Genomic DNA, 22,620 nt, shown 5'->3' with positions numbered 1-22,620 from the left:
GCTTGATTTTTACAAAGAAGTATCTAAGCGTTTATAAGCCTGCCTGCTAGATAAATAAGGCTGCCGATACACTCCATCACAGTAGGTGGCGCAATAACGTTACACTTTTAACTGCTCCAACACGTCACTAACTATCTGAAAGAAGGAAAATACATTTTACGGACAGGTTATCTGTGTTGTTCCTTTAAACATAGCTTTCGATTATTGCTGGTTTTATTTGCATTCTGTATCTGTTTGTCTGCGCGAGCGGACGAGTGGCTCTTTTTTTGTTGCTGATGTTGTTAGCCAGAAAGCAGTTAGCTAAATAGCTAGCTAGCTAGCTTCTGCATTCATCATTTCACTGGCCAACACGTTCAAGATGCCTCTGGGTTTGAAACCATGTTGCGCTGTCTGCAAAACAAACTCATCGTCTATGTGGAAAAAGGGAAACCAAGGAGAGATCCTGTGCAATAACTGCACGGGGAAGAGCACCAGCAGTGGAGCATCTGGACCCTCGGTGTCCTCCAACACACTACAGAATAATGGCGGGGGCAAGCAGGTTGTTTGTCGTTTTGAGCACATACACTAAGTGTACAAAACATTAGGAACACCTACTCTTTCCATACCAAGTGAATCCAGGTGAACGCTGATTCCTTATTGATGATGTCACCTGTTAAATCCACTTCAATCAGTAGATGAAGGGGATGACACAGGTTAAATACATATTTTTAAGCCGTGAGACATGGGTTGTGTATGTGTGCCATTCCGAGGAAGGTGAATGGGCAAGAATAAAGTGTTAAGTGCCTTTGAACGGGGTATGGAACTAGGTTGTGTGTCGAGCTGCAACGCTGCTGGGTTTTTCACGATCAACAGTTTCTCATGTGCATCAAGAATGGTCCAGCCAACTTGACACAACTGTGGGAAGCATTGGAGTCAACATGGCCAGCACCCCCGTGGTATGCTTTTGACAACTTGTAGAGTCCATGCCCCGATAAATTGAGGCTGTTCTGAGGGCAAAAGCGGGTGCATCTCAATATTAAGGTGTTCCTAATGTTTTGTACACTCAGTGTACATAGGCCTGCACTATAATGTACTGTGCTGTGCTCCCCTTAGTGACTGTAACTCCATACTAACAATATATGCATGTTTACACATTGTCACCCTGATGGAGATGTAATATTGGTATTTGACACATCTTGCCCACAGTCTAAACAAGAGATCCACAGGAGATCAGCACGGTTGAGGAGCACAAAGTACAAAGCTCCTGCCTCTGAAAAAAAGGTGTCTACCAAAGGAAAAGGCAGAAGACACATATTCAAACTAAAAAATGTAAGTATATTATTAGTTCTAATACACAGGAACTATCTTTGTGTTGGATTGTCAGAAATCACAGGGGTTCAAATCTAAGCTCCTCCCCCCCCCCCCCCCCCCCCCCCCCCCTCACACACACAGCCAATCAAAGCACCAGAATCTGTTTCCACAATCATCACATCAGAATCAGTCTTTTATAAGGTATGTTTACTTTTTATAAATCCTTTCTGTACAATATGTTAGCAAACATAACAAACGTATCTGTTGTATAATGTATGCCACAGATAGCTGTCAACAATCGTTCTGCCTTCGTGTCATTGTGCAGGGTGTGTATTATCAGATGGGAGACGTCATCAAAGTGACAGACGAGGATGATGGGAGGCCGTACTATGCACAGATCAGAGGTTTCATCCAGGACCAGTACTGTGAGAGGAGTGCCGCGTTGACTTGGTTGATACCAACCCAGGCCAGTCCTCAGGACCTGTTTGATCCAGCCACTTACATTGTTGGTGAGTGATGATTGAACCTAAATATTTATTTAAGTTACATTTGAGCACACAGAAATAAAAGTGGTCTCTTTCTGAACATTGTGTATTTGGGAGTAATGTCACAGTAGACTCAAAAGACCACTACTAGCTGATGTTTCCATTACTGATTTTCTGATTGTATCTATAGGTCCAGAGGAGGATCTACCCAGGAAGATGGAGTACTTGGAGTTTGTGTGCCACGCCCCCTCAGAGTACTTCAAGTCCAGGAGCTGCCCCTATCCCACCATTCCTATCCGTCCAGAGAAAGGCTACATCTGGACTCATATTGGACCCACGCCGGCCATCGCTATCAAAGAATAATTTGGCAACAGCAATTAGCCGCTGGGTCAATTAACATGAAGATATTAACTTTGTCTGTTAGTCTGCTAGTACAAGGCACTTGACCCAAATTGCTCCAGGGTCGCCGTTGATAATGGCAGACCCCGGCCATGACCTACTCGTGAGAGTGGTTCAGGGTGAGTTGGGACATGCTAAAAAAACACATTTCCAATTCACACGTGTATTAATACACACTTGTACATGTATGAAATGGGACAAATATAAACACCCACATAATAATTATTATTATTATAATAGTCTGAATATTGAAAGTGTTTGTAATTCAACGTTTACAAACCCTTCTAAGTCAAACCCTTCCAACAGTACAGGGACGGACCCATGAAATGATCATCCTGAGGTGACAGTCAGACATGGGATTTACTTTTTTTATTCGGTAATAAATGTGGAAAATACCTTTTTCATAAGCTTTGTACTGGAATGTTTTTCAAACAACATATCATTTTTATTTAGACATCTGTGCAATACATGTTACGTGTTATACCTAAAAATAAAACAAAGTATTTATAAAGATGCTTTTAATAGACTCCCAAGTTCTATCCCTTTTGGTATATATTTTAGACACTTTGTGAAACCTTTATGATCATTTACCTCAGTCACCAGTCTTTTTTTTTTATCAAGAAACTAACTCTTCCTTGATGTCACATTACATGGTTAATATTGAGCTGCATGTGGAAATGTGTGCAGCAAGCCTGAGTCTGATTTAGCCATGTAAATCTATCATTATCTTTGAGACCATTTCAGCTAATCAGTAAAGCCAAATGATTTGGGACATGAAGAAATTCCTATTAAAAGTATGTTCAGCCTGTGTTGTGGTGTGTGCTGGGAGTGTTACTGTGTCCCGCATCCATATGTGTAGAAGTAGACTGGTAGTACATCGGGCTGTCCATGGACAGCCTCATGGCTGTGTGACGCATGTTCCCCTTCTGGAACAGGTGAGCAGATGCTGTGTTCGAGTCTATGACATGAGCCTGTAACAGAATAGTGAATGTAAGCTTATCGACAACTCTAGGAAGAGTCAATCTATTGTGTAACCATAAAGCTCTGGTCAAAATGAGTGTACTACATAGGGAATAGGGTGCTATGTCCACTGCCTTCCTACCTTCTCCAGGGTGATGAGGGTGGACAGTATGTCTCCGGTGCGGCCTGTGGCGATATCATTATTCAATAGGTTGTCCTGGAGGGTTGCAGCCATATGGTTCCTCATCATCACCTCCTGCTCTTGCTTTACGTTGAAAGACAGGCTGTGCACCTCCTCCACTATACTGTGGATAAACACATACCCATGGTCGGACATATACCTACAATTCATCCACTGTACAAAGACCATTTGTTTTTCATTAAAGACCATCTTTACTTATAAGGGAGAAAAAATTGTCTAATTGAATTCAGAAAAATAGAGATTGAAAAACATAATTTCTTGGTATCACAATTACTTTATTTTATGGAACTCTTATTTTACCAGGTAAATTGACTGAGAACACATAATTTACTGCAACGAGCTGGGGAATAGTTACAGGGAGAGGGGATGAATGAGCCAATTGGAAACGTAAATCAGTTACTGTGATGGACGATGAAAAAATGTATAGTGGCTTCAATAGCTTTTAGCTAGAACAGAGACTTCCGTTACACTACCTGTCCAGCTCTTGTCTTATCTCCCTGTAGGCAGCCATGTTCTTCTGCATAGCAGCCGTGACAAGGGCCAGCTCCTCGAAGGTGTCCATGGTCAGGTTCTCTAGACAGCTCGCCTTCCAGGGCTTCTGGCGCCGGGTCATGTTGGACTTGGTCACCACCTCCTCCATGTGGATGGTGCTCTGTTCCGCCAAGCCTCCCGTGTCCTCTGGAATCAGCTGTGTGAGGGGACGGTTTGAGGAGAGAGGACAAAATACACAGGGAACTACGAAAGAGCAGTGGTCGTATTGATGATTTTGAATGGCAGCTAGCTTGTAATAATCCTTTGAAAGGCTGGTCATGGCTCATATCAACACCATGATGTCGGAAACCCTAGACCCACTCCAATTCGCATACCCCCCAACAGATCCACAGATGACGCCATCTCAATCGCACTCCACACTGCTCTTTCCCACCTGGACAAAAGGAACACCTATGTGACAACGCTGTTCATTCACTACAGCTCAGCGTTCAACACCATAGTGACCACAAAACTCATCACTAAGCTAAGTATCCTGGGAATAAACACCTCCCTCTGCAACTGGACTTCCTGACAGGCCGGCCCCAGGTGGTAAGGGTAGGTAACAACACATCTGCCATGCTGATCCTCAACACTGGGGCCCCTCTGGGGTGCGTGCTTAGTCCCCTCCTGTGCTCCCTGTTCATCCAGGACTGCTCTGCCAAGCACAACTCCAACACCATCATTAAGTTTGCTGATGACACAACAGTGGTAGGCCTGATCACCAACAATGATGAGATACAGGAAAAAGGAGGGCCGAACAGGCTGCCATTAACATTGACGGGGTGGAAGTGGAGCGGGTCGAGAGTTTTAAGTTCCTTATTGTCCACATCACCAACAAACTATCATGGTCCAAACACACCAAGACAGTTGTGAAGAGGGCACGACAACACCTTTTCCCCCTCAGGAGACCGAAAATATTTGGTATGGGTCCCCAGATCCTCAAAAAGTTCTACAGCTGCACCATCGAGAGCATCCTGACCGGTTGTATCACCGCCTGGTATGGCAACTGCTCGGCATCTGACCGTGAGGCTCAACAGGGGGCAGTGTGTACGGCCCAGTACACCACTGGGGCCAAGCTTCTTGACATACAGGACCTATATACTAGGCGGTGTCAGAGGAAGGCCTAAAAAATGGTCAAAGACTCCAGTCACCCAAGTCATAGACTGTTAACTCACGGCAAGCGGTACAGGAGCGCCAAGTCTAGGTCCAAAAGGCTCCTTAACAGCTTCTACCCCCAAGCCATAAGACTGCTGAACAACCAGACAAATGGCCACCCGGACTATTTACATTTACCCCCCCCCCCCCCCCCCCACTGTTTATTATCTATGTATAGTCACTTTTCAAATTACCTCGACTAACTTGTACCCCTGCACATTGACTCGGTACCAGTACCCGCTGTATATAGCCTCATTATTGTTATGTCATTTTCTTGTTACTTTTTAATTTTATTACATTTTTGTATTTTTTTCCACTTTACTTTATTTAGTAAATATTTTCTTAACTCTATTTCTTGAACTGCATTGTTGGTTAAGGGCTTGTAAGTAAGAATTTCACGGTAAGGTCTACTACACCTGTTGTATTTGGCAACGTGACAAATAACATTTTATTTTATTTGATCAACAATACACATTTGAGGGTCAAAAATACGTTACAGACAGTGCCTTGATATAAATAACACTATGTGACAAACACTAAATGTGAAAAGGGAAAGAGTGACAGACTAACCGCCGCCGGCGAACACTCGTTCGGATTCTTTTCATCATAGTCGGGCATGGAGATCTCAAGGTTGGTGGTTACCACGGCAACGAGAAGGTTGGCGAAGATGAAGGCTCCGCCAGTGAGGAAGATGAAAAAGTAGAGAGAAGCTCCGTACATCAGCCCCTCATCACTACAGTGCAGAGAGAAAGGACAACACTTACCACATAAGGACAAAATACATAGAACTATGTCTACAATATGTAGGCATTTTCACATAAGCTTTTCACTCTATTGCAAAATGTTAAGCCCCATTTTACTACAATTAGCAGGTTGACGTTAATTGTCATGAGACTTGTCCTGGAGGTAGAACTGAGTGATTTCCGTTTTGATATCGGCAGAGTAAAAATGGGCTATATTGTAAAAATGTATGAAACACTTTTTGATCTTAATTTAAGGTTAGGCATTAGGGTTAGCAGTCTGGTTAAGGTTAGGCATTAGGGTTAACAGTGTGGTTAAGGTTAGGCATTAGGGTTAGCAGTGTGGTTAAGGTTAGGCATTAGGGTTAACAGTGTGGTTAAGGTTAGGCATTAGGGTTAGCAGTGTGGTTAAGGTTAGGCATTAGGGTTAGCAGTGTGGTTAAGGTTAGGCATTAGGGTTAACAGTGTGGTTAAGGTTAGGCATTAGGGTTAACAGTGTGGTTAAGGTTAGGCATTAGGGTTAGCCGTGTGGTTAAGGTTAGGCATTAGGGTTAACAGTGTGGTTAAGGTTAGGCATTAGGGTTAACAGTGTGGTTAAGGTTAGGCATTAGGGTTAGCAGTGTGGTTAAGGTTAGGCATTAGGGTTAACAGTGTGGTTAAGGTTAGGCATTAGGGTTAGCAGTGTGGTTAAGGTTAGGTATTAGGGTTAGCAGTGTGGTTAAGGTTAGGCATTAGGGTTAACAGTGTGGTTAAGGTTAGGCATTAGGGTTAACAGTGTGGTTAAGGTTAGGCATTAGGGTTAGCAGTGTGGTTAAGGTTAGGCATTAGGGTTAACAGTGTGGTTAAGGTTAGGCATTAGGGTTAGCAGTGTGGTTAAGGTTAGGTATTAGGGTTAGCAGTGTGGTTAAGGTTAGGCATTAGGGTTAGCAGTGTGGTTAAGGTTAGGCATTAGGGTTAACAGTGTGGTTAAGGTTAGGCATTAGGGTTAACAGTGTGGTTAAGGTTAGGCATTAGGGTTAACAGTGTGGTTAAGGTTAGGCATTAGGGTTAGCAGTGTGGTTAAGGTTAGGCATTAGGGTTAACAGTGTGGTTAAGGTTAGGCATTAGGGTTAGCAGTGTGGTTAAGGTTAGGCATTAGGGTTAACAGTGTGGTTAAGGTTAGGCATTAGGGTTAACAGTGTGGTTAAGGTTAGGCATTAGGGTTAGCAGTGTGGTTAAGGTTAGGCATTAGGGTTAACAGTGTGGTTAAGGTTAGGCATTAGGGTTAACAGTGTGGTTAAGGTTAGGCATTAGGGTTAGCAGTGTGGTTAAGGTTAGGTATTAGGGTTAACAGTGTGGTTAAGGTTAGGCATTAGGGTTAACAGTGTGGTTAAGGTTAGGCATTAGGGTTAACAGTGTGGTTAAGGTTAGGCATTAGGGTTAACAGTGTGGTTAAGGTTAGGCATTAGGGTCAGCAGTGTGGTTAAGGTTAGGCATTAGGGTCAGCAGTGTGGTTAAGGTTAAGTTAAAAGGCAGATTTGATGACTTTGTGGCTGTGCAAGCTAGTGACCACTGCAGAGCTGCCTCCAGAACAACATTATTTTTTTATGAACAACTTTTTATTTAGTTTAGTCTTTTTATTTTTTTTGGGGGGGGGGTTGCAGGTACAACAACAATAAGATAAATTAATACAAAAGAGAACCCCAGCCCCCCCCCCTCAGTCCCTATTCACGAGCCTTATACAAAGATAATGTTAGATTACAAAATGCAATTATGTTCGTGGTCATTAGCTTATGCCTGCCCATACCATAACCCCACCGCCACCATGTGGCACTCTGTTCACAAGGTTGACATCAGCAAACCGCTCGCCCACACAACGCCATATACGTGGTCTGAGGTTGTGAGGCTGGTTGAACGTACTGCCAAATGATCTAAAACGGCTTATGGTAGAGAAGTCAACATTTAATTTTCTGACAACAGCTCAGGTGGACATTCTTTCAGTCAGCATGCCAATTGCATGCTCCCTCAAAACTTGAGATATCTGTGCCATTGTGTTGTGTGACAAAATTGCACATTTTAGAGTAGCCTATTATTATCCCCAGCACAAGGTGAACCTGTGTAATGATCATGCTGTTTAATCAGCATGATCATCCTGATCATGTGTTCTATACACACAAAAGCTCATTTGTTTACAAATTAGCTTTTGTGTGTATGGAACATTTCTGGGATCTTTTATTTCAGCTCATCAAACATGGGACCACCACTTTACATATTGCGTTTATATTTTTGTTCAGTGTAAAATAGAGATCAGTCCTTTCGGGAGCCGAGATAATTTAAACATCCCAACATATATTCAGAGTTGGGTATGGGCCTGACATTTTGATTCCATTTTGATTTTCAATTTTGCGCCAAATAGAAACTGTGTGAGCAATAATAGGACCAAAGTGTAATTTACATTGTTTAAGGGATATTTGTGAAGACCACCTCTTCCAGGGCAATAGGAGACAAGATTCATGATGAAAAACACTAACCTGCATTAGACTAATAAAATTATCTCCTCTTGTTTTTCAAAATCTTTATCCAAGTACACATACTGTATGAACTGGATGATGGGAAATGTAGTCTTTATCCAAGGACACATACTGTATGAACTGGATGAGGGGAAATGTAGTCTTTAACCAAGGACATACTGTATGAACTGGATAAGGGGAAATGTAGTCTTTATCCAAGGACATACTGTATGAACTGGATGAGGGGAAATGTAGTCTTTACCCAAGGACACATACTGTATGAACTGGATGATGGGAAATGTAGTCTTTAACCAAGGACATACTGTATGAACTGGATAAGGGGAAATGTAGTCTTTATCCAAGGACATACTGTATGAACTGGATAAGGGGAAATGTAGTCTTTATCCAAGGACATACTGTATGAACTGGATGAGGGGAAATGTAGTCTTTATCCAAGGACATACTGTATGAACTGGATGAGGGGAAATGTAGTCTTTATCCAAGGACATACTGTATGAACTGGATGAGGGGAAATGTAGTCTTTATCCAAGGACATACTGTATGAACTGGATAAGGGGAAATGTAGTCTTTATCCAAGGACATACTGTATGAACTGGATAAGGGGAAATGTAGTCTTTATCCAAGGACATACTGTATGAACTGGATGAGGGGAAATGTAGGGCCTTGTGTCACTTACGCCTTAAACTCCCTGTAGATGTCCATCCATCCGTCCTGGGTGATGCAGATGAAGAGGGTGTAGAGGGCTGAGAACAGGTCCCCAAAGGCTGATGGGACAGCAGCACTGAACAGGGTCACGCCGAACACCGCAAACACCTGACAGACACAGACAGAAAATCAACAGAGACATTAGACACAAACACAGAGAGACACAAACACAGGGGACAACTGAGCAGATGTCCCACCATCACAAACACAGGGGACAACATATCACTCCTTGAAACATCACACACTCATCTGGGGCCATAGTAACAAACCAACATATTAAATACTAGAAACAAGAGCAAGAACTGGGGCGTTATAGTTTGACTGTTCTCATGATTCTTTTCTCATTCAAAGTCACGAGAATGAGGTGAAGAAGTGGTAATGGATTAAGACGAATGATGATGAAGTGAGAGAGAGAGAATTAGAAAGAGTGAGAGGTTGAATTTGTACATGATTTAACACCTACAAGCATGATGATGAGGAGGAGGAAGAAGATGTTGGCCATGTCTGGAATGGACTGCATAATGACGGTGACCATCATAGCCATACCCTGCATGGAGGCAAAACCCCTGATACTACGGATTACCCTCAACACCCTGGAACACACACACAATAAATAACACATTACAACATGGAGTGACAACCCACTGAGCACAGATGCCAATTCAACGTCTATTCCATGTTGGTTCAACGTCATTTCATTGAAATGACGTGGAAACCCTGTTGATTCAACAGGTGTGTGACCAGTGGGAAAGCAGCACACAACAACAACTACACAACAAATAATGTTTCATGTTGAAGTTTGACACACAAAAAAAATATTGTCCTAAAACTAAATTAGGTTAAGGTTAGGAGAATTAACGTGGCAGGTTAGGAGAATTATCGTGGCAGGTTAGGAGAATTAGGTTAAGATTAGAAAAAGGGTTGAGGTTAGCTAAAAGTGTAAAATTGTCCCCGACACAACTCAAACATATCTAGTTACAACCAGGCCTGCACTGAGAACACCCTACGTTTCCACTAATGCGTTTCTGCAGAGTGTGAGGGGTACTCCTTCACCTGATGACCTTTAGTAAACTGTCCCCACCCTGGGGAAAGATCAGGGGTCCAAGCATCAGAGCAAGAGTGACCAAACAGTCCAGGACATTCCAGCCATTCTGAAATACCAAAAACGAGACAAAGAGACAGAGAGAGAGAGAGACAGAGAGAGAGAGAGAGAATGACACCACAATGGTCTCTGAGAAGGCCACAGTAGGTAATAGATTGTGTCAAATCAATCTCCTGACCAGACGTTACCTTCCAGAAGATGTTGAAGCCGTAGTACCACTTGACCAGGATCTCCCAGATGAAGACGGTGAGGATAATATGCTCACAGATGCTGAACGCAATGTCATACTTCTACAATGAACCAATCATACCATAGCATTTCAGGTCATTCTTATATGTTGACTTGTCATATAAAATGAGCTTTCAGTTTGAAAGTAGGCCTACAATACCTCTTTGTATTTTGTATTTTTTAGGGATCCCCATTAGCTACTCTTCCTGGGGTCCAAACACACCAAAGCATCCACATTACATATGAATCAATAGATAAAACAGTGAACTATGTATGTACTGAATGAGCTAAAGATAAAACAGTACATCATATAACATCCCTACACCACCACATATCCACAACACAAAATGTTCAATTACACCATACACCAAGATGTCCTCAGTGACCATAACTTACCTTGGCAATGATAGCATCAGTTTGGAAGGCCATAATGATGCAGTTGCTGACAATCATGACGATGATGAGTAATTTGAACAGGAAGTTCTCCAGCAGCGCACCCATGAGCACCTGGGAGACATAGTCCTCAGTGTCTGAGTCATCCTATAAGGTATAGTCAGAGGTCATTATTGGTATTCATCTAGCTGAACCGGAGCCCCTGTCTCCTGGACAGGTGAAAATAATGGAATAATCTCCCCAGGTACCAGTATCAGTGATGAAGATCTGTCTGAAAATAGTTTGAAAAAACTGAGTAGTGTGATGTCTCTGTATATCTCTCTATGTTAACCCACTCATTATTCACTATATAAGTAATCATACCTGTGAAAGCCCAACAGTATAAATATAGCCTACACCTTTTGCTGGGTGATGTCTCTGATGTTGATCATCTCAGGCTCCTCATCGCGCTCTAGTATGGACCACCTCCTCCCGGTGCTCTCCGACGCCCGCTGCAGTATAAAAAATTGTTAATTGGATGCCCCAAAAACATGTTAGTCTTTTGTAAAAGTTGTTCAAATATATGGAAAAGTTCAAAGCAGATAATACACTTGAATAAATGTACAAAGAGAGCATATAGATGACATGGTGGTAGAGCGAAAACAGCCAATAGGCCTACCCTGGCGTTTGGAGTTCGTCTAGCCCTACCTGGAGGATCATCAAGCGTTTCCTGTAATCCATTTTTTCGCGCCTTCTCCCTTCAACCCATTTTTCAGGTGAATGCCATGGAAGCTATACCCCGTTACCGCTTTTGTCTCACCAGCCCAGTTGAAAATATTATGAAGAATGTTGAGGAATCTTTGACCAAAAAGGTCTCGCTCCAGAAGATAGATGTCATAATCGTGCAACAGGTGATTGGAACTGAAGTAGCGTTCTCGTCATTCAGTCCTCCGTCCATTCTATATTCTAATTACGCAGACACGTGTCACAATGTGTTTCCACCACTGGGTGGCAATATTTATCACAGGGAGTTTCCAGTAGCCTATTTAGGGAAACAGCGATCGAGCTATTAAACAAATAAAACGTTTGTATAATGAAGGGTTCTTATTTTATGTTCACATGCATAGGCACATCATGCATGCGTTACATTATGACACTGTAATTTGTTATATGCACACACAATACAAATCCACAGTTAGTTTGGGGAAATACTTTCTCCTAATGTACAGCAGGAGGCGCTGTACCCTATATAGATTATTCGTTTCTTTTCACATTAAATTCCGTAAATTCCCTCTGTCCATATTGCGAGCACTTTCCCAAAGCTTCGGTCCTCTTGTTTACCTCAACCAACTTTAGCCGATCTCAACCCTCGAATAACTTGATAGGAAAATGGATATATCGGTGCATACAGGATATAACTGTCTTTGTTGTTATCAATGGGAGATGATGAAGATGTCTTGGTCAATTCGCAAATAGATGAAGGTTCAAGGCACAAGAGGAAATACCACAAAATATGGGCAAACTCCAATCAAAACATGGTAAAACTTGGTATTTAGAGTCTTTTCAGAGGCTACTGTAAATCTCTTCATAACCAAAATATAACTGTATTGTCTTTCTATATTTTATGTTTCCATTCATGCATAATTTGGATAGCCTGTAAACGCAGAGAAAATCCTGAAGGTAAGAATCACCTATTCAGAAGTATGTCTCTCAAATATAAAATGTCATGCAGGGTATAGACTATTTCGAATTTCGTTTTTGTTTTGTAGGTGGTAGTTTTGCTGCCAATGTGCTCACCTGTCAGGGAGAGTGGGAACACACTGGTCTCCACACCCACACAATCAGATTTAAGCAGGTACAGTACATTAGAATACAGTTGATATATTTTACACCTGAGTTCAGACATGATTAACATTTTGTCACTTTTCCAGATTTCAGAGAGAAGGAGAGAGAGAGGGGAGATACACACAGAGAGAGAGAGAGAGAGAGAGAGAGAGAGAGAGGGGAGATACACACAGAGAGAGAGGGGAGAGAGAGAGAGAGAGAGAGGAGGGAGATACACAGAGAGAGAGAGAGAGAGAGAGAGAGAGAGAGAGAGAGGGGGGAGATACACAGAGAGAGAGAGAGAGAGAGAGAGGGGGGAGATACACAGAGAGAGAGAGAGAGAGAGAGAGAGGGGGGAGATACACACAGAGAGAGAGAGAGAGGGAGATACACACAGAGAGAGAGAGAGAGAGAGAGAGAGGGGAGATACACAGAGAGAGAGAGAGAGAGAGAGGGGGGGGAGATACACACAGAGAGAGAGAGAGAGAGAGAGAGAGGGGGAGATACACACAGAGAGAGAGAGAGAGAGAGAGAGAGGGGGAGATACACACAGAGAGAGAGAGAGAGAGGGGGAGATACACACAGAGAGAGAGAGAGAGAGAGAGAGAGAGAGGGGGGAGATACACAGAGAGAGAGAGAGGGGGGAGATACACACACAGAGAGAGAGAGAGGGGGGAGATAGAGAGAGAGAGAGAGAGAGAGAGAGAGGGGAGATAGAGAGAGAGAGAGAGAGAGAGAGGGGAGATACACACACAGAGAGAGAGGGGGGAGATACACAGAGAGAGAGAGAGAGAGAGAGAGAGAGAGAGAGAGGGGGGAGATACACAGAGAGAGAGAGAGAGAGAGGGGGGGGGGATACACACAGAGAGAGAGAGAGAGAGAGAGAGAGAGAGTAACATGCCTTTACCTCAGAAAGTCAGTTACCTCATCACAAATATCAATATCAACATCAATATCAAGTTGTCCTCTGTAGCTCCGTTGTGTAGCATCATGATAGTTGGAAAAAATGTATGCACTCATAAGTCGCTTTGGATAAAAGTGTGGCTTTTTTTTGGCATAGAAAAGCCTGTAAATGGATAGCAACACAGACGTGTGTCATTAGAGTGGAGAGGCTTGAACTTAGATAATGATGCTAATGAGAACCAGAATGGTGGAGTTCTGTGACAGGGCAGATGAATGGACCAAGGCCTCCTAGAGTGGGAGGGGTAAGAACTCTAATGGACATGTAAAGGTGGCTCTTTTATAAGACAGAGGGAGGTCAACTGACCATTCTCAATATTGAGGACAGGATGTTGTTGTATTCATCAATCTTTATACCAAAATCACAACCAAAGTATGTACTATCTAGGGTTGGAAAAATGGTAAACAACAAATAACATTGAGAATTACTGTCTTGTCAGTCTTGTTAATATCCATCAATTGAATAGAGGACTGATACTGTCAGTCACCACTTTGGGCTCATATTGTGTCCACACAGGTGTTCACACTGGGGTTCACACTTTGGTTCACACTGGGGTTCAGTCAGTCTCAGCCAGGTCTGCTCCAGCCCAGGATAATAAACTAGCTGACACGCTCCCTCCCTCCCTCCCAGTCCCAGCCAAGGCAAGGCAGCCACAGGATCATGGCTCACAGCCAAGCCAGGGACATGAAAGGTGTTTGGAAAGAGGCTTTTTTTTCTCCCTGCTCCTTCCTTTGCTCTCTCTGTGAGAGGAGGCTGTCATGTCGGTGTGAAACGCATATGGCCGCCGTCCAGAACAGCGGGGTCTTTCAGTGCCGCCATACTGAACCTACACATCTGGTCCTGGTTTTCTGACTGCAACAGAGACAAGCTGTACTGACAGTGAAGGGAACAAGGTATGGTAGGCGTAGTGTCTGCTGGTGGGTGGACGGCCCTCACATCACAGGCGATTGGTGGCACGTTAACTGGTGAGGACGGGCTCATAATAATGGCTGGAACGGAATGAATGGAATGGTATCAAACACATCAAACACATGGGTTCCATGTGATTGATACCATTCCATTCATTCCATTACAGCCATTATGAGTCGTCCTCCCCTCAGCAGCCTCCTGTGCCTTAGATGTTGGCCTAATACTGTTAATGAGTTCATCAGGTTTAGAGAGCTGTAGGGACTTGAGAGTCCTATACAACATCATGTAACATAGTGAGAGTCCTATACAACATCATATAACATAGTGAGAGTCCTATACAACATCATCATGTAACATAGTGAGAGTCCTATACAACATCATCATGTAACATAGCGAGAGTCCTATACAACATCATCATGTAACATAGTGAGAGTCCTATACAACATCATATAACATAGTGAGAGAACTATACAACATCATCATGTAACATAGTGAGAGTCCTATACAACATAATGTAACATAGTGAGAGTCCTATACAACATAATGTAACATAGTGAGAGTCCTATACAACATCATCATGTAACATAGTGAGAGTCCTATACAACATCATGTAACATAGTGAGAGTCCTATACAACATCATATAACATAGTGAGAGTCCTATACAACATCAACATGTAACATAGTGAGAGTCCTATACAACATCATGTAACATAGTGAGAGTCCAATACAACATCATGTAACATAGTGAGAGTCCTATACAACATCATCATATAACATAGTGAGAGTCCTATACAACATCATCATGTAACATAGTGAGAGTCCTATACAACATCATCATGTAACATAGTGAGAGTCCTATACAACATCATGTAACATAGTGAGAGTCCTATACAACATCATGTAACATAGTGAGAGTCCTATACAACATCATGTAACATAGTGAGAGTCCTATGCAACATCATCATGTAACATAGTGAGAGTCCTATACAACATCATGTAACATAGTGAGAGTCCTATACAACATCATGTAACATAGTGAGAGTCCTATACAACATCATCATGTAACATAGTGAGAGTCCTATACAACATCATCATGTAACATAGTGAGAGTCCTATACACCATCATCATGTAACATAGTGAGAGTCCTATACAACATCATCATGTAACATAGTGAGAGTCCTATACAACATCATGTAACATAGTGAGAGTCCTATACAACATCATCATGTAACATAGTGAGAGTCCTATACAGCATCATCATGTAACATAGTGAGAGTCCTATACAACATCATCATGTAACATAGTGAGAGTCCTATACAACATCATGTAACATAGTGAGAGTCCTATACAACATCATGTAACATAGTGAGAGTCCTATACAACATCATGTAACATAGTGAGAGTCCTATGCAACATCATCATGTAACATAGTGAGAGTCCTATACAACATCATGTAACATAGTGAGAGTCCTATACAACATCATGAAACATAGTGAGAGTCCTATACAACAACATATAACATAGTGAGAGTCCTATACAACATCATCATGTAACATAGTGAGAGTCCTATACAACATCATCATGTAACATAGTGAGAGTCCTATACAACATCATGTAACATAGTGAGAGTCCTATACAACATCATATAACATAGTGAGAGTCCTATACAACATCATGTAACATAGTGAGAGTCCTATACAACATCATGTAACATAGTGAGAGTCCTATACAACATCATCATGTAACATAGTGAGAGTCCTATACAACATCATCATGTAACATAGTGAGAGTCCTATACAACATCATGTAATGTAGTGAGAGTCCTATACAACATCATGTAACATAGTGAGAGTCCAATACAACATCATCATGTAACATAGTGAAAGTCCTATACAACATCATCATGTAACATAGTGAGAGTCCTATACAACATCATCATGTAACATAGTGAGAGTCCTATACAACATCATGTAACATAGTGAGAGTCCTATACAACATCATGTAACATAGTGAGAGTCCTATACAACATCATGTAACATAGTGAGAGTCCTATGCAACATCATCATGTAACATAGTGAGTCCTATACAACATCATGTAACATAGTGAGAGTCCTATACAACATCATGTAACATAGTGAGAGTCCTATACAACATCATCATGTAACATAGTGAGAGTCCTATACAACATCATGTAACATAGTGAGAGTCCTATACAACATCATATAACATAGTGAGAGTCCTATACAACATCATGTAACATAGTGAGAGTCCTATACAACATCATGTAACATAGTGAGAGTCCTATACAACATCATGTAACATAGTGAGAGTCCTATACAACATCATCATGTAACACAGTGAGAGTCCTATACAACATCATGTAACATAGTGAGAGTCCTATACAACATCATCATGTAACATAGTGAGAGTCCTATACAACATCATTTAACATAGTGAGAGTCCTATACAACATCATCATGTAACATAGTGAGAGTCCTATACAACATCATCATGTAACATAGTGAGAGTCCTATACAACATCATCATGTAACATAGTGAGAGTCCTATACAACATCATGTAATGTAGTGAGAGTCCTATACAACATCATGTAACATAGTGAGAGTCCTATACAACATCATCATGTAACATAGTGAAAGTCCTATACAACATTATCATGTAACATAGTGAGAGTCCTATACAACATCATCATGTAACATAGTGAGAGTCCTATACAACATCATGTAACATAGTGAGAGTCCTATACAACATCATGTAACATAGTGAGAGTCCAATACAACATCATGTAACATAGTGAGAGTCCTATGCAACATCATCATGTAACATAGTGAGAGTCCTATACAACATCATGTAACATAGTGAGAGTCCTATACAACATCATGTAACATAGTGAGAGTCCTATACAACAACATATAACAGAGTGAGAGTCCTATACAACATCATGTAACATAGTGAGAGTCCTATACAACATAATGTAACATAGTGAGAGTCCTATACAACATCATCATGTAACATAGTGAGAGTCCTATACAACATCATGTAACATAGTGAGAGTCCTATACAACATCATGTAACATAGTGAGAGTCCTATACAACATCATGTAACATAGTGAGAGTCCTATGCAACATCATCATGTAACATAGTGAGAGTCCTATACAACATCATGTAACATAGTGAGAGTCCTATACAACATCATGTAACATAGTGAGAGTCCTATACAACATCATATAACATAGTGAGAGTCCTATACAACATCATATAACATAGTGAGAGTCCTATACAACATAATGTAACATAGTGAGAGTCCTATACAACATCATCATGTAACATAGTGAGAGTCCTATACAACATCATGTAACATAGTGAGAGTTCTATACAACATCATCATGTAACATATTGAGAGTCCTATACAACATCATGTAACATAGTGAGAGTCCTATACAACATCAGCATGTAACATAGTGAGAGTCCTATACAACATCATATAACATAGTGAGAGTCCTATGCAACATCATCATGTAACATAGTGAGAGTCCTATACAACATAATGTAACATAGTGAGAGTCCTATACAACATCATGTAACATAGTGAGAGTCCTATACAACAACATATAACATAGTGAGAGTCCTATACAACATCATGTAACATAGTGAGAGTCCTATACAACATCATGTAACATAGTGAGAGTCCTATACAACATCATCATGTAACATAGTGAGAGTCCTATACAACATCATGTAACATAGTGAGAGTCCTATACAACATCATATAACATAGTGAGAGTCCTATACAACATCATGTAACATAGTGAGAGTCCTATACAACATCATGTAACATAGTGAGAGTCCTATACAACATCATCATGTAACATAGTGAGAGTCCTATACAACATCATCATGTAACATAGTGAGAGTCCTATACAACATCATGTAACATAGTGAGAGTCCTATACAACATCATGTAACATAGTGAGAGTCCTATACAACATCATGTAACATAGTGAGAGTCCTATGCAACATCATCATGTAACATAGTGAGAGTCCTATACAACATCATGTAACATAGTGAGAGTCCTATACAACATCATGTAACATAGTGAGAGTCCTATACAACATCATCATGTAACATAGTGAGAGTCCTATACAACATAATGTAACATAGTGAGAGTCCTATACAACATCATATAACATAGTGAGAGTCCTATACTACATCATCATGTAACATAGTGAGAGTCCTATACAACATCATGTAACATAGTGAGAGTCCTATACAACATCATGTAACGTAGTGAGAGTCCTATACAACATCATGTAACATAGTGAGAGTCCTATACAACATCATGTAACATAGTGAGAGTCCTATACAACATCATGTAACATAGTGAGAGTCCTATACAACATTATGTAACATAGTGAGAGTCCTATGCAACATCATCATGTAACATAGTGAGAGTCCTATGCAACATCATCATGTAACATAGTGAGAGTCCAATACAACATCATGTAACATAGTGAGAGTCCTATACAACATCATGTAACGTAGTGAGAGTCCTATACAACATCATGTAACATAGTGAGAGTCCTATACAACATCATGTAATGTAGTGAGAGTCCTATACAACATCATGTAACATAGTGAGAGTCCTATACAACATCATGTAACGTAGTGAGAGTCCTATACAACATCATCATGTAACATAGTGAGAGTCCTATACAACATCATCATGTAACATAGTGAGAGTCCTATACAACATCATGTAACATAGTGAGAGTCCTATACAACATCATGTAACATAGTGAGAGTCCTATACAACATCATGTAACATAGTGAGAGTCCTATGCAACATCATCATGTAACATAGTGAGAGTCCTATACAACATCATGTAACATAGTGAGAGTCTTATACAACATCATGTAACATAGTGAGAGTCCTATACAACATCATGTAACATAGTGAGAGTCCTATACAACATCATCATGTAACATAGTGAAAGTCCTATACAACATCATGTAACATAGTGAGAGTCCTATACGACATCATGTAACATAGTGAGAGTCCTATACAACAACATCATGTAACATAGTGAGAGTCCTATACAACATCATGTAACATAGTGAGAGTCCTATACAACATCATGTAACATAGTGAGAGTCCTATACAACATCATCATGTAACATAGTGAGAGTCCTATACAACATCATCATATAACATATCAAGAGTCCTATACAACATCATGTAACATAGTGAGAGTCCTATACAACATCATGTAACACAGTGAGAGTCCTATACAACATCATCATGTAACATAGTGAGAGTCCTATACAACATCATCATGTAACATAGTGAGAGTCCTATACAACATCATGTAACATAGTGAGAGTCCTATACAACATCATCATGTAACATATTGAGAGTCCTATACAACATCATGTAACATAGTGAGAGTCCTATACAACATCATGTAACATATTGAGAGTCCTATACAACATCATGTAACATAGTGAGAGTCCTATACAACATCATGTAACATAGTGAGAGTCCTATACAACATCATATAACATAGTGAGAGTCCTATGCAACATCATCATGTAACATAGTGAGAGTCCTATACAACATCATGTAACATAGTGAGAGTCCTATACAACAACATATAACATAGTGAGAGTCCTATACAACATCATGTAACATAGTGAGAGCCCTATACAACATCATGTAACATAGTGAGAGTCCTATACAACATCATCATGTAACATAGTGAGAGTCCTATACAACATCATGTAACATAGTGAGAGTCCTATACAACATCATATAACATAGTGAGAGTCCTATACAACATCATGTAACATAGTGAGAGTCCTATACAACATCATGTAACATAGTGAGAGTCCTATACAACATCATCATGTAACATAGTGAGAGTCCTATACAACATCATCATGTAACATAGTGAGAGTCCTATACAACATCATGTAACATAGTGAGAGTCCTATACAACATCATGTAATGTAGTGAGAGTCCTATACAACATCATGTAACATAGTGAGAGTCCAATACAACATCATCATGTAACATAGTGAAAGTCATATACAACATCATCATGTAACATAGTGAGAGTCCTATACAACATCATCATGTAACATAGTGAGAGTCCTATACAACATCATGTAACATAGTGAGAGTCCCATACAACATCATGTAACATAGTGAGAGTCCTATACAACATCATGTAACATAGTGAGAGTCCTATGCAACATCATCATGTAACATAGTGAGAGTCCTATACAACATCATGTAACATAGTGAGAGTCCTATACAACATCATGTAACATAGTGAGAGTCCTATACAACATCATCATGTAACATAGTGAGAGTCCTATACAACATAATGTAACATAGTGAGAGTCCTATACAACATCATATAACATAGTGAGAGTCCTATACAACATCATGTAACATAGTGAGAGTCCTATACAACATCATGTAACATAGTGAGAGTCTTATACAACATCATGTAACATAGTGAGAGTCCTATACAACATCATGTAACATAGTGAGAGTCCTATACAACATCATGTAACATAGTGAGAGTCCTATACAACATCATCATGTAACACAGTGAGAGTCCTATACAACATCATGTAACATAGTGAGAGTCCTATACAACATCATCATGTAACATAGTGAGAGTCCTATACAACATCATTTAACATAGTGAGAGTCCTATACAACATCATCATGTAACATAGTGAGAGTCCTATACAACATCATCATGTAACATAGTGAGAGTCCTATACAACATCATCATGTAACATAGTGAGAGTCCTATACAACATCATCATATAACATATCAAGAGTCCTATACAACATCATGTAACATAGTGAGAGTCCTATACAACATCATGTAACATAGTGAGAGTCCTATACAACATCATGTAACATAGTGAGAGTCCTATACAACATCATCATGTAACATAGTGAGAGTCCTATACAACATCATGTAACATAGTGAGAGTCCTATACAACATCATATAACATAGTGAGAGTCCTATACAACATCATGTAACATAGTGAGAGTCCTATACAACATCATGTAACATAGTGAGAGTCCTATACAACATCATCATGTAACATAGTGAGAGTCCTATACAACATCATCATGTAACATAGTGAGAGTCCTATACAACATCATGTAACATAGTGAGAGTCCTATACAACATCATGTAACATAGTGAGAGTCCTATACAACATCATGTAACATAGTGAGAGTCCTATGCAACATCATCATGTAACATAGTGAGAGTCCTATACAACATCATGTAACATAGTGAGAGTCCTATACAACATCATGTAACATAGTGAGAGTCCTATACAACATCATCATGTAACATAGTGAGAGTCCTATACAACATAATGTAACATAGTGAGAGTCCTATACAACATCATATAACATAGTGAGAGTCCTATACTACATCATCATGTAACATAGTGAGAGTCCTATACAACATCATGTAACATAGTGAGAGTCCTATACAACATCATGTAACGTAGTGAGAGTCCTATACAACATCATGTAACATAGTGAGAGTCCTATACAACATCATGTAACATAGTGAGAGTCCTATACAACATCATGTAACATAGTGAGAGTCCTATACAACATTATGTAACATAGTGAGAGTCCTATGCAACATCATCATGTAACATAGTGAGAGTCCTATGCAACATCATCATGTAACATAGTGAGAGTCCAATACAACATCATGTAACATAGTGAGAGTCCTATACAACATCATGTAACGTAGTGAGAGTCCTATACAACATCATGTAACATAGTGAGAGTCCTATACAACATCATGTAATGTAGTGAGAGTCCTATACAACATCATGTAACATAGTGAGAGTCCTATACAACATCATGTAACGTAGTGAGAGTCCTATACAACATCATCATGTAACATAGTGAGAGTCCTATACAACATCATCATGTAACATAGTGAGAGTCCTATACAACATCATGTAACATAGTGAGAGTCCTATACAACATCATGTAACATAGTGAGAGTCCTATACAACATCATGTAACATAGTGAGAGTCCTATGCAACATCATCATGTAACATAGTGAGAGTCCTATACAACATCATGTAACATAGTGAGAGTCTTATACAACATCATGTAACATAGTGAGAGTCCTATACAACATCATGTAACATAGTGAGAGTCC

At 40.3% G+C, this 22,620-nt stretch overlaps 3 protein-coding genes across 4 annotated transcripts in view; 2 read left to right on the top strand and 1 right to left on the bottom strand.

Moving 5' to 3' along the window:
- Positions 1-92: 92 nt before the first annotated feature.
- On the top strand, positions 93-2,982 carry LOC110496620 (GATA zinc finger domain-containing protein 1). Its single transcript, XM_021572618.2, has 5 exons — positions 93-538; positions 1,186-1,308; positions 1,432-1,491; positions 1,616-1,799; positions 1,966-2,982. The coding sequence occupies exons 1-5, from the start codon at positions 359-361 to the stop codon at positions 2,136-2,138; spliced, it is 720 nt and encodes a 239-aa protein (XP_021428293.2). The 5' UTR covers positions 93-358; the 3' UTR covers positions 2,139-2,982.
- LOC110496619 (cation channel sperm-associated protein 4) lies at positions 2,744-11,638 on the bottom strand. Its single transcript, XM_036953393.1, has 11 exons — positions 11,388-11,638; positions 11,099-11,191; positions 10,704-10,847; positions 10,268-10,369; positions 10,031-10,128; positions 9,441-9,570; positions 8,949-9,085; positions 5,593-5,755; positions 3,810-4,024; positions 3,277-3,439; positions 2,744-3,145 (listed from the first exon to the last, which is right to left on the bottom strand). Exons 1-11 carry the CDS (start codon positions 11,418-11,420, stop codon positions 2,975-2,977), a joined length of 1,449 nt encoding a protein of 482 aa, XP_036809288.1. The 5' UTR covers positions 11,421-11,638; the 3' UTR covers positions 2,744-2,974.
- A 333-nt stretch (positions 11,639-11,971) lies between these two features.
- The window catches only part of LOC110496617 (protein naked cuticle homolog 2), a 28,326-nt gene continuing 17,677 nt past the window's right edge, over positions 11,972-22,620 (top strand). Inside the window, exons 1-3 of one of the 2 annotated variants that reach the window (XM_036953392.1) lie at positions 11,972-12,217; positions 12,333-12,359; positions 12,449-12,534. In XM_036953392.1, coding sequence (XP_036809287.1) covers positions 12,193-12,217; positions 12,333-12,359; positions 12,449-12,534 — 138 coding nt within the window. In that variant the 5' untranslated portion in view covers positions 11,972-12,192. The remainder of the gene's footprint in view (positions 12,218-12,332; positions 12,360-12,448; positions 12,535-22,620) is intronic. The other variant, XM_021572614.2, reaches the window with a different exon arrangement.

Source organism: Oncorhynchus mykiss, chromosome 18, assembly GCF_013265735.2.
Source record: "Oncorhynchus mykiss isolate Arlee chromosome 18, USDA_OmykA_1.1, whole genome shotgun sequence".
Lineage (NCBI taxonomy): Eukaryota > Metazoa > Chordata > Actinopteri > Salmoniformes > Salmonidae > Oncorhynchus > Oncorhynchus mykiss.
Note: the sequence above shows the minus strand (reverse complement) of the source record. Positions and strands in the feature narration are given on the sequence as shown.